The sequence below is a fragment of the Phascolarctos cinereus genome, unplaced genomic scaffold (genome assembly GCF_003287225.1).
Source record: "Phascolarctos cinereus isolate Bilbo 61053 unplaced genomic scaffold, phaCin_HiC Scaffold_726;HRSCAF=1367, whole genome shotgun sequence".
NCBI classification, from domain to species: domain Eukaryota; kingdom Metazoa; phylum Chordata; class Mammalia; order Diprotodontia; family Phascolarctidae; genus Phascolarctos; species Phascolarctos cinereus.
The window spans coordinates 294077236-294094837 of NW_027556098.1; the positions used below are offsets into that span (position 1 = coordinate 294077236).

General features: G+C 34.0%; 1 protein-coding gene across 1 annotated transcript in view; it reads left to right on the forward strand.

Annotated features, from left to right (window-relative positions):
• The window catches only part of DYNC2H1 (dynein cytoplasmic 2 heavy chain 1), a 370089-nt gene that overhangs the window by 58615 nt on the left and 293872 nt on the right, over positions 1-17602 (forward strand). The window contains 10 exon segments of the mRNA XM_020996144.2: positions 6458-6573; positions 7276-7403; positions 9195-9344; positions 11078-11283; positions 11906-12061; positions 12148-12262; positions 12773-12943; positions 14861-15243; positions 17211-17343; positions 17439-17556. Of these exon segments, the coding sequence (XP_020851803.1) occupies positions 6458-6573; positions 7276-7403; positions 9195-9344; positions 11078-11283; positions 11906-12061; positions 12148-12262; positions 12773-12943; positions 14861-15243; positions 17211-17343; positions 17439-17556 (1676 nt within the window).

Below are 17602 nucleotides of genomic sequence, written 5' to 3' on the forward strand. Positions count from 1 at the left end.
CCTCTTCCCAGTGTTTTTATTACTCCTAAGGGCACCACCATCGTCTCAATCACCCAGGCTTTTAACTCACCCCACTTAGTCAGTCTGTTAACAAATCCTGTTGTTTTCTACCTTTACAACATCTTTTGTTTACATCCCCTTCACTCTACTCACACAGCCATTACTCTAGGGCAGGCCCTCACCAGCTTTCACCTGAACTATTGTAAGAACCTTTGGATTGGTTTCCCTGACCTATATCCTCCATTCTAGTCTATCCTCTACTCAGCTGCCAAAGTATATTAGGTCTGACCATGTTACCTCCCTACTTGATAAACTCCAGCAACTCTTTATTACCTTTAGAATTAAATAAAGTCCTTCATTTGACATTTTGAAGTCCTTGATAACCTGGCCCTTTCCAGTCTTGCTAATTTTCAAATACTTTTCTCTACACATTTACGATGTTGCTGCTTTGGCCTTCTCTTGGTTCCTCAGATAGGACGCTCCACCTCCTTTCTCTGTCTTTGTACATACCATCTTCTTGCCTGGAAAGCTGTCCTCAACTCTACCTTTTACCCTCCCTGATTTCCTTCAAGACTCAGTTCAATTCCCACTTTCTGTAGAAGGCATTTCTTAGTCCTCCCTTCCTCCTCCTGTCCTTCCCACTCCCACCCTACCATTGCTTTCCCTTCCATCTAATTTGAATACATATTGTATATGCATAATTATTTACATTTTGCCTCCTCCATTAGAATGTGAATTCCCTGGAAGAAGAGACTAGTTTTGCTTTTCTTTAGTACTATGGCTTGTTTAATACTGTTTACCGACTGACGGAGAGGTCATAAGTGCAGAGCTGGGATTTGAAATTAAGTCCTCTGATTCTAAACCCATGTTTTTTCCACTGCAAAGAATTGAGAGTGTGATATTGTTTTCTAAGAAAATAAACTTATTCCTAGAATAAATCTGTACAACTTAGATAATCAGTTCCTAAAACTATTACCTGGAGTAAATATTTTAAATGAACACAAAATTCTGTTCTCAGAATAGGAAAAATTAACATTCTAAATATGCTCTCCAAACTAATACATTGATATTCCTTAAAGATTAGTGAGCAACTTCAGTTATCATTTCTTTTTCTGATTAAAAGGTTTATATGAGTTTCTTTTCTTGGCATATCTGTTTCATTTCAGTTCAGCTGAACATCAGAACTTTCATCAAATCTGGCCCCTTTTGGGGTCACAGTCTTTCTTCAAAATTAAATAATTTGTAATTTAGATTATCTAAATGGGCTGTCCTCACAGCACCTAGTTGTATCCTGAAAACTAAAGAAAACAAAGATAGCTTCCTTTCTTCACTGTTTCTGTGAGTTTCTCTGGTGCAAGAAATGTAAATACTAGCTACTCTCCACCCCTCTCTGACCTTCTGCTCCATCTTCATCCTTTGTGACTTAGATACTTCATGATCCTTTTGTTTGTACTGTGGGGAACTTAAATGATTAACCTTTGCTTCTACTGAAACTGTCAGGGCACATTTGTTGACTTTTCAAAATGAGCTTTCTGCTCACATAAAGGGTTCACACCCCCCTCCCCCTTATTTCTTATAAGCAAAAATTTTAAATGTATTTTGAGTGGTTAAAACAGTGAATTTTCTCCATAGCACTGTCTAATCATAGCATTTTGGAGTTGTGAAAAGACCTTATTGGTCATCTCTTCTACCACCTTACCTGAAATAAATCTTTACTAACATTCCAGAACAGTGTTTAATTTAGCTCTTATTAGGGGCAGCTATCCACTGGCCCTGAAGTCAGGAGGACCTGAGATTAAATCCGGCCTCAGATCAAACACTTAACACTTACTAGCTGTGTGATCTTGGGCAAGTCACTTAACCCCAATTGCCTAAAAAGCAGAAACAAAACAAACAAACAAACAAACAAATTTAACTCTTGTTGAACATTTCTACTTATGAGAACCTTACTTGCAAACGAGGCAGACTATTCCATTTCATTTTCATATAACTCTGATTACTTGGAGGTGACATTAAATATGCATCTGTCTTCCTGAAACTTCTGCCACTTGATCCTAGGTTTGTGTTCATCTTCAAATATTTGCAGATAGTTACCATGTTCATAGAACCATAGAATTTCACATCTGAATGGATATTTGCCATCATCTGTAGTCCTATTACCTGAAAAAGAACCCACACTACAGCTTACCTGAGGAGTCCCTCCATCCTTTGCTAGAAGACCTCCAATGAGGAGAAATCTACTACTTGCATAGAAAATCGAATCTATTTTTCTTGATGGCTCTAATTATTGGCCCAGTGGATAAAGCACTGGACCTGAAGTCAAGATGACCTGAGTCAAATGCAGCCTTAGACACTTAGTAGCTACATGACCCTGGGCAAGTCACTTAACTTCTGTCTGCCTCAGTTTCCCCATCGTTAAAGTGAGGATAATGACAGCATATGGTTCTCATATGATGAGTTTCTTTTCTTTTACCATTGTGGTTGCATTCCTGTGAATGAGCCCAGTTTTGCCAGCCAGAGCTGCATATATCTTCTGATGAGGGCAGTGAAATGATCACCTCTCTCTTCTGAATAGTATGCTTCTCTTGGTACAGCCCAAGATCACAATAGCAGTTTTAGAAGCAATGTTATATTATTGATACATATTAGCATATCTACTAAAATCTGCAAATTTTTTATTTTCACATGAACTACTGTTTAGCCATGTCGTATCTCTTCCAAACTTTAACTGTAAAGTTGATTTTTTTGAACCTAAGTGGAAGAGTTCAAATTTATCAGTACTGTTTTCATCTCATTAATCTACCAATTCTTTTTTTGAGGCCACTGAGAATTTTTACCCAGATTCTAATTCAGTATGTCAATCATTTTTCTAGTTTCATGTTAACTATGAATTTGAGAAGTTTTATGGATATAATATTTATTGGTTTGGTTATATAGCAGAATGCTATAGAGATAACATCTAGATACTTGATGAAAAACATAATAAAGCAAAACCTGGGGAAAAGACTTATGGCATGCTACAGTACATCTTCATCAAGGCTGATATCAGTCCATTAATTCACACTCTTTGGGTGACATAAATTTATTTAGTTCTATATCTACCTAATGCTATTCTTATTGAGCTCACATTTCACCATAGGATTACCGGGAGAGGTTTTGTTAGATGCCTTCCTGCAATCCAAATATACTGTCTATCCCTGTCAAACAATAATAATCATGAATCATATTTACATAGAACTTTTAAGGTTGACAAAGTGCTTTCTTCACAATAACACTATAAAATAGATAATACAATAATGATTATTCCCATTTTAGATAATGGAGCTGAAGTTCTGAGAAGTTGTGACTTCATTATCATGTGGCTGTGATTAATGATTAATATGAAACTGTTGTGAAAGGATCATGTTATGCTAACAGAATGAACTTAGAGTAAAGAGGAAAGCTAACGATGCAAAAAAGGCCATTTTTAAGCTCTTTTGGGGAAAATAGAATTCAAGAAGAGTTAGAGCCACTTGGAGTAAGCGGGATGAGGTTAACTGAAAAGAGAGAGAAGACAGAGCTATTCAGTTCTTAGTTTGCTTTAGATTTCTCTTCTGAGAGAATGGTCTTTGGACTGGAAAAGGATAGAACATAATGGCTCATAAGGGAGCTTAATATAAATAAGGAGATAGTGAAAGAGCACATAGTTGCCCTTGATGAATTCATATCAGCTGGTCTTGTATCATAGGGTACTAAAAAAAAATCAGGAGATGTGAATACTGACTCATTGTCAGTAATTTTTGAAACATCATGGAGAATAGTGGTTCTAGAGGACTGGAAAAGGGCAAATGTCCTGATTTTTAAAAAAGAGAAAAGAATTAAGTTTGCAAATATAGACAGTGAGGTTAACTTCAGTTCCTGAGAAAAGAGTCAAGAACATATTATTAAAAGAAATGGTTATTTAAACATCTAAAAAAGTAAGCAGGCTTTATTAATAAGACCAGGTTGTGCCAGGGTAACCTCTTTTCTTTTTCAGTGGTGTTACTTTGTGTTGTTGTAGTCGCACAATTGTATCTAACACTTTGTGACCTTATTGACCATACGGTGCATGGGGCTTTCTTGGAAAAGATACTGGAGTGGTTTGCCACTTCCTTCTCCAGTGGATTAAACCAAACAGAGGTTAACTGAATTGCTGAAGTCACAGAGCCAGTAAGTGTCTGAGATTGGATTTGAACTCAGGTCTTCTTGACTGAAGACCCAGTGCTCTATTCACTGAACCACCTATCTTCCTCGAAGTGTTACTAGATTGGTAGTGAAGTGGAGTGCTTTAGATATAGTTAATAGAAGTTTTTAACCTCTTTTGCTTTTCTTGGAGAAAAGATATAGGCTAAACAATAACACATTTAAATACATTTGGAATGGAAGCAATACATTTAAATATATTTAAACACCTTTGGCTAGAAGAGTAGCAATTAGTGGTATGATGTTGTCTTACAAAGACGTTTCTAGAGAAATAGTTGGTGGTTTCTTTTGCAGAAAGATGAGGATGAGTAAGTTATGAGCAAAGATACTGAGTTCTCTTAGGTTGTTTTTGAGATAGAGATGAAACATCCAAGTGAACATGCCCAACAGGTAGGTAAGGTGTTGGACTAGAATTCAGGAGAGATTATGATATGACTTGGGAGTTATCTGCTTATAGACGATAAAAGAATTTTGGGGAAAGATAGTATAGAAAGATAAGAGAGATGGATGCATGCTAAAACTGGGGGATATGGAAGATGATACAACAAAGGAGACTGAGATGGAGTAGTTAGACTGATGGAAGGAAAATCAGGACAGAGGAGTCACAGAAGCCAATAGAGGAAAGTATATGAAACAAGGAAAGATTGTTGATTGTTATAAACTATGAAGAGTCACTGAAGATGAAGACTAAGAAAAAGCAACCAACTTTAACAGTTCAGAGCTTTGGTAATCTTGGAGAGATCAGTTTTAGTGGAGTGGCAGTTTTGGGAGCCAAATTGCAAAGGACTGAGAAGTGAGTAAGAGATGAGATAAGAAAGACAGTAAGTGTGGACTTGTCTAGGGAATTTGACTGTGAAAGAAAGAAGAGATATAGGACAGTATCTGAAGAGGATCAAAAGGTCAAGGGAAAAAATTAAGGAGAAGGTAGATCTGAGCATGCTGGTTATTGGAGAAGGAATCTATTGATAAGGTAAGATTGAATATGAGAGAGAGAGAGAGATGGAGAGACAGAGAGAGAGAGACAGAGAGAGACATAGAGACAGAGACAGAAATTGCAGAAGCACACTCGTGGGACATCCAGAAGGGAATTCAGTCAAGGGCATAAGTATAGAGAAGGTTGTTTTTGGCAAGGAGAAGGGATGCTTCTTCATCAAAGACTAGAATAAAGAAAGAGACAGGACAGTGTAGAGTGGTTTTGAGATGTGGAAGAGAGGAGAAGTGAGAGTTTATGATAGTTTTGATTATTTTTAATGAAGTAGTAAATCAAATCTTTTGAGATACAGGGTGGTAAAGGGGGCTTGAGGAAACTGGAAAGATTTGGATTGGAAAAACTCGTGAAAGAAGAGAAATCAACCTTGGAAGATATAAAAAAAATGTGGATAACTTTAAGGGCTCTGTTGAGAGTAGATAACATCAATTTGTAGTTGAACCAGTTAACATAGTGTTGACTTTCTCCAGTTTCATTCAGCTACACAGTATTGGGGTTTGGCAAGGTGTGACCTTCAAGGAAAACAGTTCAAAGAAAAATGATAGAGTATTATTGAATTGGTTAAATATGAGGTCATTATATATATTTAATTTGTTAAATGAATATGTATTTGATATTTCAGATATGTGTACATATAATCTAAAGTAATTTTCCCCAGGGAGATCACTATTTACTGGAGGAAATAAGTTTGATATCTTCTTTAGGAGGTGACACTTAAGCTGAGACAAAAAAGTTTATCTTATTTTTATTGGTGCCCTTTTTGTCATATTTATTTTTGAATATATTCTTTCCTTCTCCCCTACAAACCATCTCTTGTAACAGTGATTAAAAAGAGATTAAAAAGAAGAGTTTAGCAAAACTAACAAAAACAACTGTGTCTAACTGTACATGCAACATTCCACATCTGTAGTCTTCTATCATTCCAGTGAAATGCATTTTATCATCTCTTCTCTGGGGCCAAGGTTGGTTATTATAATTAGGTAGCATTAGCTTTCATTTGTTTGATTATTTCCATTTACAATTAGTATAGTCATTGTTTATATTATTTCCTGGTTCTGCTTACTTTACTCCCTCAAAAATTCAGTATTTTTTGTGTCAGGTCTTTCTTCCATGTGAATTCTCATGCTACTTAAAAGCTGTACAAGGCTTCTGATTTATCTTAAAAATTTATTGTTGGGTATTGTTGTAACACGTTTATTTCCTTTAATCAGTCTTTATCTTAGACTCTTATAATTTTGAATTTTTCAGCACTGTTAAAGTAGATTGTTTGAATATTAACTGCAACCCTGTGAAGACCGTGATTGATGATCTTATTCAGAAGTTATTTGATGCTCTTGTTGTATCTTTGAGAAAGTCTATACAAGGTAAAACCTTTTTTATTTTAACTTTTTTAGTTTAGACATGTTTGTCGGATCTTTACGAATATCAGTATGCTGAGATATAATTAAAAAGCAAGGTTTAACTGGAAAAAGTTGTATAGTTTGTTTAAAAATTATTCAAGAATTTAAATTCATCAAATAATTTCTGTCAGAAAGAGAAAATATCAACATGTTGATATACATAAGCTTATGAAAGTAAGGACTATTTTTTGTTGCAGTCTTCAGTAGAGTCATGCTCATATTCCATGGTTCAATTCCTAACTTTTACTCAAAAGGTTAGGTAAGATTGATGTAACATAGAGGTATGATAAATTAGCCCTTGCCTTTTGATATGAAAATCTGTTTTGTTAAGTTGTACTGAAATTTTCAGGATATTTTTGAATTATTTAAAATTCTTTGTTATTGAAGTTATATATTGATTTTTATTTAATTCAATTAAAAATTTAGCAGGTACTTATTATATTTCCCTTTTAATAATTAAGTTATTAAAGAACCAAAATGTGTCATCTATAAAAATAATTTCTTTAATTATGACTCTCATTGAAATATTGATACATGAGAGTATATGAAAATTTTTAAAGTAATATATTTCATATAGATTTATTGTCAGAAAGTTAACATGATTAGCTGAATTCAGACTTTTTGAAGTACTGGCATTTTTGCTATATTTCTCTGTCATTCACTCAGCTCATTTACATGAAATTGATTCATTTGTCACTGATGCTATGGAAGTATTAACAGTTATGCCTCAAACTGTGGATGAAATAGGTGATGCAAACTCACAATATAGTAAACTACAAGAAAGGAAGCCAGAGGTAAGTATCTTTCAAGGAGATTTCCTATTAAAAATATGAAATTATTTATTAGACATATTCAGATAAATTACTTTTATTTAACATTTTATGATGATTACCGAAGAAAATAACATGATACTATTTTGATGTCCTTTGTTAAACAGGCTTTTGAAACTCAGATCACTGATAATAGAAAAGCTATAGGCAGAGCCAATATCAGCTGTTGGTGTTAGCTACTTTTCCCTGGAAAGCCCAGCCTCCCCCTATTTTCAACACCAGAGGGAACTACATGTTTCTTTTAATAGTCATTTACTCTTTGTGGAAACTGCTTAATAAGGTCAGGATAGTTTGCTGTGGCATCCCAGAGCACTGGAAAACAGGCTGTATTTTGGAGCTAGAATCTTATGATTCTACCACTAGCCACCCTTTTACCTTGGACAAGTTACTTCTCCTCTCTGACCCACAGTTTCCTTTACTAGATGGCCTCCAAAATGGTATTACCACAGATGAAAAGAGATTAAATGATCTGTTGTCTGTTGTTGGTCTTAGTTTAAGTAAGGGCGGATAGATCTTATTATGGTCTATATGTGCCCCCTCATCATCATTTGCACAACATTCTTCTGTTTTCATCCCCTTATATATATTTTTTCTTATGCTAAATATCTTAGCATGTGAATTTTGGGAAGGAGACTGACATAAAGTTCTTCAAAGGGGCCATTTTAAGCCCTGCTCTGGTCAAGTTCTAGAATAGGGGCCATATTCATTTGTCAGCTAGTAGTGCTTGATAGTATTACTTATTAGCAGGAATTAGAAGTAAATATGTATATATATATATATACACATACACACATATGTATATACTAATGGGAATATACATATATATATATATATATATATACACATACACACATATGTATATACTAATGGGAATATATACATATATATATATATATATACACATACACACATATGTATATACTAATGGGAATATATACATATATATATATATATATATATACACATACACACATATGTATATACTAATGGGAATATATACATATATATACACGCTAGTGGGAATATATATATGTGTGTGTATATATACACACACATATATATACATATACACACTAATGGGAACATGTCCTGTATGAGCTGAAGGGCACAAAAAGCAGATTCACAATTAGGCATATAGATTTACTTTCACTTCAAAGACCCATATATATATATAATGTTTAACTTATTGTAACAGGTAAAAATGAGAACTTACTTATACATGTACCTAACAGAATACATTACTGTTTAAATAAATCAGCAAGCATGTATTGAGGGCATGCTATGTGCTTGACATTGTGCTAGGAACATAGACATGAGTGAACTAGTTCTTGCCCTCAGGGAAGTAATATTCTAAAGAAAGAGACAACATGGACATATGTAAGTATAAACAGTAAATTCAGGTAACTTTTTGTGGGGAAGTAAGCAATAGCTACTGGTGGGATTAGGAAGGTCTTAAATAGGAGATGATTTTTGAGGAGCAGAAATAATGCCAGTTTTATTATTGGAGGGTGCTTAAGAGTTTAATTTGCATTTAGATATAATAATAACTTCTGCTGCTGCTTTTAAAACGAAAATAAAGGAAGAATGAAAGTTTTAAAATTTTAAAAGTTTTTTTTCCTTGAAATGATAAATTAAATAAAATAATGTAGTTACTTGATTACTTTGAAACTAATCATAAAGAATTATTTAATAGAGCAACTATTATGATTGTCATAACTGATTAATTTTACCATATATACTTTTTTCAACATTTAGATTTTGCCTTTATTTCAAAAAGCTGAAGATAAAAATAGACTCTTACGAACTGTGGCTGGTAGAGGCTTAGAAATAATTAGTAACCTGAGAGCTAAGTGGGATAAATTTGAATTAATGATGGAAAGTCATCAACTTATGATTAAAGATCAGGTAAGAAGTTTTATTAAAGTGAAATTTGAATTTTTCTCAATCTATGTGATCTTAGTTTTCTCTTAATTTTAAATCAACTGTGTTGGTACTTTGACCCCAACTGAGTAACTGACTGATCACTATGTCAAAAGAGATTTTGAACTTCCTTACTGACATATCTGTATCTCTTAAACCTTTAACATAATGTCCTCCCCTAACTTCAGAGCACCTATCTTAAATATTCTGGACAGACTTCCTTAACCTTGTCCAGTTGCTAAGAGATCCCTCGCCCTCTATTCCAGTGCTTTCTGATTCAGTGTCTTAAGAATGATGTTCAGATTGTCCCCTGACCGCATAGAAAGTAAAACTTTTGTTAGCTCGTCTGCTTACATAAGGACACATACAACAACTTCAACCGTGAAAGTGAGATATAAAGTACATACATAAATAGTAATAGAGTAATGTAGCCAGAGCCACAAACTAGTTTAGGTATTTGTACTGCAAGAAAACAATAGCCTGGAAGGAATAAAGTAATAGACTAATGAGGGCCAATGGAGCAAAGACTTTCATTCTTACCCACTACCTTCTTTACAAAATCTTGCTAATCCTTCTGTTCCCAACTGCAGTCATCTATGGGCTGCTTGCCCATCCTGTGACAACATACCCAAAGGTTCTGCTGTCACATACTAGCAGAAAATTATAGGAATATGCATCATCTAATAGGTACTCCTTACTGTTAGACTTCACACCAGTCACCTGGCATAATACTTCCAGGAAGTTTTTTTAAAAGTACTCTGCAGGCTAGGGATGAAGTTTATAGTGCTGTTGCAACTTAGGGCAACTTTTCCATTTGAAAATTTCAGTGGGAAAAATTTAAATTTTGGAAATTATGACTAACCTTGGGTAAACAAAATATACCATATGGCTTTCCTTTCTTTCCTAACCGTACCAAAAATATAGCTGCTGAAGAAATAAACACTTTTATAGTTCTACTCCTTACTAAATGTATCTTTCAAATATTGATTGAACACATATATGTGCAACGCACTTAACTAGGTGCTATTAAATTTTTTTTTCAGTAGTAATGTTCATTTTAATCCTCTGCAAATCTGAGTATTACAGTCATGGATCATGTTTTCATTTTGAGTTATTTTATTCAGTCAGTTGTTGCAACAGAAATCAGGAATTTATTCTTTAATACTTAGAAAAATCTGTGACTTCTTTGATAAAGGTTATTTTTGCTTTGGCACAAATTGTACTCCCTTCGTGTTTTAGGACATTATATCCCATTATTTATTACGGCCAGAAATATTATTTCCCTGGTGTTCAACCTTCTGGTGTTAAGCCTGTCCACTTAGCTAGGTTCTCAGATGATTAGTATTTTGGGATTGGGACCATACACAGAGTTGTTCCAGTGCAGTTGGGACCTATTAGTGCTTTTCTTTGGTTGACATAATAGAAATCAGCAACAAAAATGTTAAATAACTTGGCATTAGTGTTTCTTCAGCTTTTAATTAAACAACAAAAAAATCCCTTTAATAGATTGTATGAAAGTAAAATGATACTTTTCTGAAATATAAAAATACGCACATATATACATACATACATACATATACATATATGTACAATATATACACACATACATTCTCTGTCTCATTCATATATGTATATGAGACAGAGAATTCTGCTTTTTGTAGCAACATTCTATCAGAAGCTAGCTTTCTAAATTCCTTTTAACTACATCGTCTTCCTAGATTGAAGTGATGAAGGGAAATGTGAAGTCTCGTCTTCAGGTCTACCTTCAAGAACTGGAAAAATTTAAAGCTCGTTGGGATCAGCTGAAACCCAGTGATGATATTATTGAAACAGGCCAGCAGGCTGCTCTTGAAAGAAGTGCGAAGTCAATAAAGGAGAAAAAAGCAGAGTTTGATGATCTTGAAAATATAAGGAAAAAACTAGTGTATGTTGATTTCTTCTTTTAAAACTTACAAACTTATTTTGAATATTTAGAAACTGATCCATTCTTCCATTTCCTATATAAAATTAGAAGATTTAAATTAATGTTCAAAATAACTTCAAAGCATAATGTTCAAGTTCCAGTAATATAAGTGAGATGGATTGGGTTTTGAAGTTACAGGTGTGCAGGCACATAAAACAGCACAAAATTATTGTGTTCAAGACTGAATAGAAGTTTCAGCACCATAGTATTTTGCTTCTTTGCTTACATAATCATGTTACAGCTAGGGGTATTTTGTACTCCACAAGGCAGCACTTTGACTTCATAAATAAGACTGATTAGTCCATAGATTTTCTTTCTTTTTTTTTTTTTTACAGTCCATAGATTTTCACAGACCTAAATGTTTTGATCTCTTGAATCTACTTCCAAACTCATAAACAACAAAATTCCTTATGATTACTTTCTTGCTGAAAAATGTTTATGTTAATGAAATTCAGGTCTTTGTTAGTAGTGCCTATATGAAATATCCAGGCAGAATTGTGATTTTGAGGAATATGGTCCAATAAATTGGTATGACAATAGTCTTGATTTTTATTTTAATAGTATTTGTGTCTCTTTTCTCTAGTGATGACTGCCATCACTTTGGGATAGATGAGCCCAACTTTGCCATGGCGTACAGCATCTCCAAAGACATTGAGACTTGTGCACAAGTCTGGGCACTGTATGAAGAATTTCATCAGGGATTTCAGGAAAAGGCTAATGAGGACTGGATTACTTTTAGGTTTAATTTTTGTTAATATTTAAAATGTTACTGCTGTAGTTAATAAATTTTTTGTGATGTCCATTAAAATATGTAATTTTTAACAGGAGCAAGACCTATATTTTTGAGGAATTCTTGATGAGTTGGCATGAAAGACTGAGAAAAGTGGGAGAACATTCAGTAATGACAGTCAAATTACAATCAGAAGTTGACAAATATAAAGTAAGTTATTTTGTAAATTGATTTCATTTTTATTTGGAAAAAATTGTAGTTTTCTTTTTCCTTTGTATTAAAATAGCCTAAGTCTTCTGGTCCAAGTTAGATTTCACTGTCTTTCAAATAAGACTGCATATTTCTCTGGCTCTGTGGTCAATAAATGATTATAGAAGTGTAATAATAGTGTAATGTTGTTTTCTTTGTTAGCAGTTTAGAGGAAAATAATAAGTACAAGTCATTGTCAGTATCAGCAAACTAGGAATAAAATGTTGAATGTGTCAGGTTTTAGCCTGGGATCATATTCTGTAATAAAAATGACAGATTATATCCTGTCTTAAAAAATCATCCTTTAAAGAAAATTGATTTTTTTACCATATTACATAGTAAAAAACTATATATGTTTCAATTTAAAGCTTTTTATTTCATTCTTAGTAAGAAAAATATTAAAATGTTGATAGCTAATAACAACAAAAATGAAAAATAATTACATTTTCTTATGTGTATTGTTTTTTACAGATGGTAGTTCCAGTTCTGAAATATGTTAGAGGAGAACATCTTTCTCCAGATCACTGGCTTGACCTTTTTCGTCTGCTTGGTCTTCCTAGGGGCACTAGTTTAGAGAAATTATTATTTGGAGATCTTCTCAGAGTAGCTGAAACAATTGTGGCCAAAGCTTCAGAACTTAAAGTATGGACACCTTTTAAAATATTCAGTGACTGTATAGTTTCACATCATAAATATGTACAATATACTCTCACACAAAATGACATTTATGTATCTATGTAATGTATGCATATATATAGGCACATATTTGCATGTGTGTATGTATCATTGAGAGGCGTTTTGGTGTAGTGGATAGAGAGCTGGCTTTAGAGTAAGGACGACTTGGATTCTAATTCTGATTTTGACATATATTTCTGTGTGAATCTAGGGAAGGCTTTTTACCTCTCAGTGCTCCCAGGCAACTCTTTAAGACAAATTGTGTACGTGCATGCACTCACACATGTATACACACATACATACATATGCACACAAATATATATGTGTGTGTGCACACACACATATACACACAGTCTATATATTACACACGTGTGTATATGTAAATAAATGTATATGTATATACAAACATGCATATATAAATTAGAGGTAGTGAGGGAGAGAAAGATCATGGATCTAGAGCTGGAAGGGAACTCGGTGGCCATTAAATCCAATTTCTTTATTTTACATGTGAGGGTACTGAGGTTAAGTGATTTCATGTAATTTCTAAGAATTAGAAATGGAATATGAACCAAGCTAATGTTCTTTCCACTATATTATATTGCCCCAGATATACCTGTAGCTCCATCTATATCTGAATCTGTATCCATACTAATTATTGTATACAGTTAACTGAATTAAAATAAGTTTTAGATTTTTTCCTATTTTTAAATTTTATCCTTATTTTTTTTTCAATTGACTTACAAGGACTATTATTAAACATATTTTAAACTCTGCCATTAATAAATTTGCATCTTGACTTACATTGTCTTTTGGTCCTTGGTGGGAATCATCATGTGGCCAAGATTGCCTTAATTGGTAATTTAATCCACTCAATCAATTAACAAACGTTTATAAAGCATCTAATTTGTGTGCTGGGCTAGGTGCTAGAAATACAAAATGAGTTCATGACATAAAGGACCTTGCATTCTATCAGGGGAGGCTTCATATGTATAAATATTTACAAAGTATATGAAGTAAGTTTTTGAGGGGTGAGTGCAAGCAGCTAAAGGGATCAGAAGAATTTTCCTAAAAAAGCTGGTGCTTGCTTTGAGCTTGGAAAGAAATAAGGGATTATATGATGTGAAAGGTGAAAAGAGAGCACATTCTCAGCATGGAGTACAAAGTAACTGAGAGAAAATGGAACATTTTTCGTGAAGAATCCTAAGAAGGCTGGTTTCACTGGGCCAAGGATGCATGAAGAGGAGTAAACTGTAAGGATGGAAAGCTAGATGGTGCTAGGCTGTGAAGGACTTATGTTGACAAATAAAGAAGTCTGTATTTGATCCTAGAAGAAATAGGAAACCACTGGGGTTTACTGAGGGGGAGTGACATGCTCAGACCTATGCTTTAGGACAGTCCTTTTGTCAGCTGTGTGGAAGATGTACTAGAAAGGAAAGGGATATAATACCCATTAGATGAGACTTTATTGCGTTACAGCTGATTCAAATGCATTTTTGTTAAAATATACTTATGTGCTTGTAAGATCCATAGTTTTATTAGTGTGTACACTCCCTTTGCTGGTGCAAGTTGCAACCAAGACATTTTTCATGAGCCAGTGATAAAAAAATTCCTCATTTGATTACCATCCTCTTGGAGATAAGCTCTTTTCCTTCCTCTCAGCTGTTATTCTATGACAGACACATAGTCTTCCCCTGGGTTCATACTTGAAGCCTTTCTAGGATGGTTAAGAGCTAATAAGCTTTCAGTGTCATAACTCAGGGTTATCTCCATGTGACAGGCATTGAAGTGTAAGTTTTTATTGAAGCCTTTTGAAACACACTTATTATTTCATTGTCTGTAATTAAATGTTATTATTTCATGTTTATATTTGCTTTGTTTAAACAGGATTTGAATAGTCGAGCACAAGGTGAAGTCACAATAAGAGAAGCTTTACGTGAGCTTGATCTCTGGGGAGTTGGAGCAGTGTTTACTTTAATAGATTATGAAGACAGCCAAGGCAGAAATCTCAAATTGATTAAAGACTGGAAAGATATAGTTAACCAGGTTGGAGATAATCGCTGTCTTCTTCAGTCCCTAAAGGATTCTCCATATTACAAAGGATTTGAAGATAAAGTATCAATTTGGGAAAGAAAACTTGCAGAATCAGACGAGTATCTGCAAAATTTAAATCAAATTCAAAGAAAATGGGTGTATTTGGAACCAATTTTTGGTCGTGGCGCTTTACCTAAAGAACAGTCACGCTTCAACAGAGTTGATGAAGATTTCAGGTCAGTATAATAAGACAAGACTTTAATGTTTTATAGATCTTTAATCAGTTGCTTTGTCAAGTATGTTACAGAAGTAAATAACGTGGGGTATGACAGAGAATGTAAATTATAAACATTTTATGAAGTTATTTTATAGTAATAGTTATTAGAAGTATAACGTCTCTGATTTTGTTATTTTTTTAAAATTTATTTTATTTTATTTTTTTATTTTTGGGTGGAGTGGGGAGGCAAAGCAATTGTAATTAAGTGGCTTAAGTGTCAAGTGTCTGAGGCTGGATTTGTACTCAGGTCCTCCTGACTCCACTGCGCCACCTAGCTGTCCCTTTGTCTTCTGTCCCCCCCCCCCCCCCAGGGCTACGGCTTAGTGTGGATATGTTTCTATATATAGACATGTACATACACATATATGTATCTAAACCTATATACATACATATATAGACATATACTTTCCCTAACAAATTCTACTCCTGATCTTTGTTTTTATGTTTGTGCATATCTGGTTTCCTATTCCTTCTGACTCCTCTACTTTACTCTTACTCACTACCTTGCCCTCCTGTTACTTAGCGTACCCTGGTCCAAGGATCCCTCCCCTATCCTCTCATTCCCATAAATCTAAACACCCTTCTGTAGCCCCCTATAACCTATTCCCTCACCCTCTCCTCTATAGATCCCTCCCTTGTCTTCTCCCCCTTCCCTATCCCCTTGCAGTTTTATTTCTTCTGAATTTAGAAGAGCACTCTTGTAGGTGTATATGTATTGTTCCATCTTAAACTCGTTACCGATGAAAGTAGGTGGAGGAGGCCCTCCTCCACCATCTAATTCCTCTGTATCGATTCTTCCTCTTGTACCTCATTTGTATAAAATAATTACTCTTTTTGGCTGTTCCTAGATGATTTTACTTTTAAAAGTCATATCATACTCAGGTCTACCCCAATCTTATGGACTACCCAATTACTAATGGCAGTCTTAGGCATATATTTTACATATATAAAAAGGAAGCGGTCTATCCTTCTTGAATCACTTATAATCAGTCTTTAGTATGTACCTTATATTTCTCTTGGCTCTTGTATGTCAAATCTTTTGTTAAGTTCAGGTTTTTTTGTTCGTTTGTTTGTTTGCTTCTTTTTTGGTGAGGCAATCAAGGTTAAGTGACTCACACAGATAGTAAGTGTCAAGTGTCTCAGGTTTTTTTACAATAAAGTCTTGGAAGTCTGACAGTTGATCAAATGTCTGTTTTTTTGTTTTTCATTCAGAATTATGCTTAACTTTGCTGGGTATGATATTTTCAGCTGGAGCCCCATTATTTTTGTTCTTTGATATATAGTGTTCCAATACTTGTGGTCCTTTGGTGTCTGTGCTGCTAGGTCTTGTATGATTCTAATTCTGGCACCATCATATTTAAGTTGTTTTTTTCTTGTTGCTTTTAATACTTTATCCTTGAACTGGGGGTTTCAGAATTTGACTATAATATTCCTTTGAGTTTTCCTTATAGGATTTCTTTCAAGTGGTGATCAATGGATTTTTTCTGTTTCCGTTTTCTCCCCTTGTTCTAATGCTTCAGGAAAATATTCTTTAATTATTTCTTGTATTATTATATCAAACTTTGTTTTTTGATTATAGCTTTCAGGTAGTCCGATTTTTCTTATGTTTTCTCTTCTTGATCATTTGTTTTTCTTATAAAAGTTTCACTTTCTGTTCTGTTTTTTTAATTCTTTATATTTTATTTATTATTTCTTGATCTCTTATAGCTTTACTGGCTTAGCCTTGCCTGGTTCTAATTTTCAAGATGCCATTTTCTTCTTAAGATTCTGGATCTCCTTTTCTAGCCTATTCCACCATGTTCCCCTATATTTCTTTTAAAATGACATAACCTCAAGTTATTTAGTATAAGCAATTTATATTCAGGCCAAAAACAAAGTAGCAGTGATACATATGCAAGTTATATTTTACATTTTTTTACCCAACAGGTCAATAATGACAGATATCAAGAAAGATAATAGAGTTACATCATTGACTACTCGTGCAGGTATCAGGAGTGCTCTGATTACTATACTTGATCAGCTGCAAAGATGCCAAAAATCGCTAAATGAATTTTTGGAGGCAAGACTTTTTAAATATTGGAATAATTATTTTATGTGATGTTCATATGTTATGAATTTATCTTAAAAGTCCTTTCACTTATATATTTTCATTAGGAAAAACGTTCAGCATTTCCACGATTTTATTTTATTGGAGATGAGGACTTGTTGGAAATTTTGGGCCAGTCTACTAACCCTGCTGTTATTCAGTCTCACCTAAAGAAGCTGTTTGCTGGTAGGATAATGTGGGCAGTGTTGCATGCTTAAATTAATACTCTTAA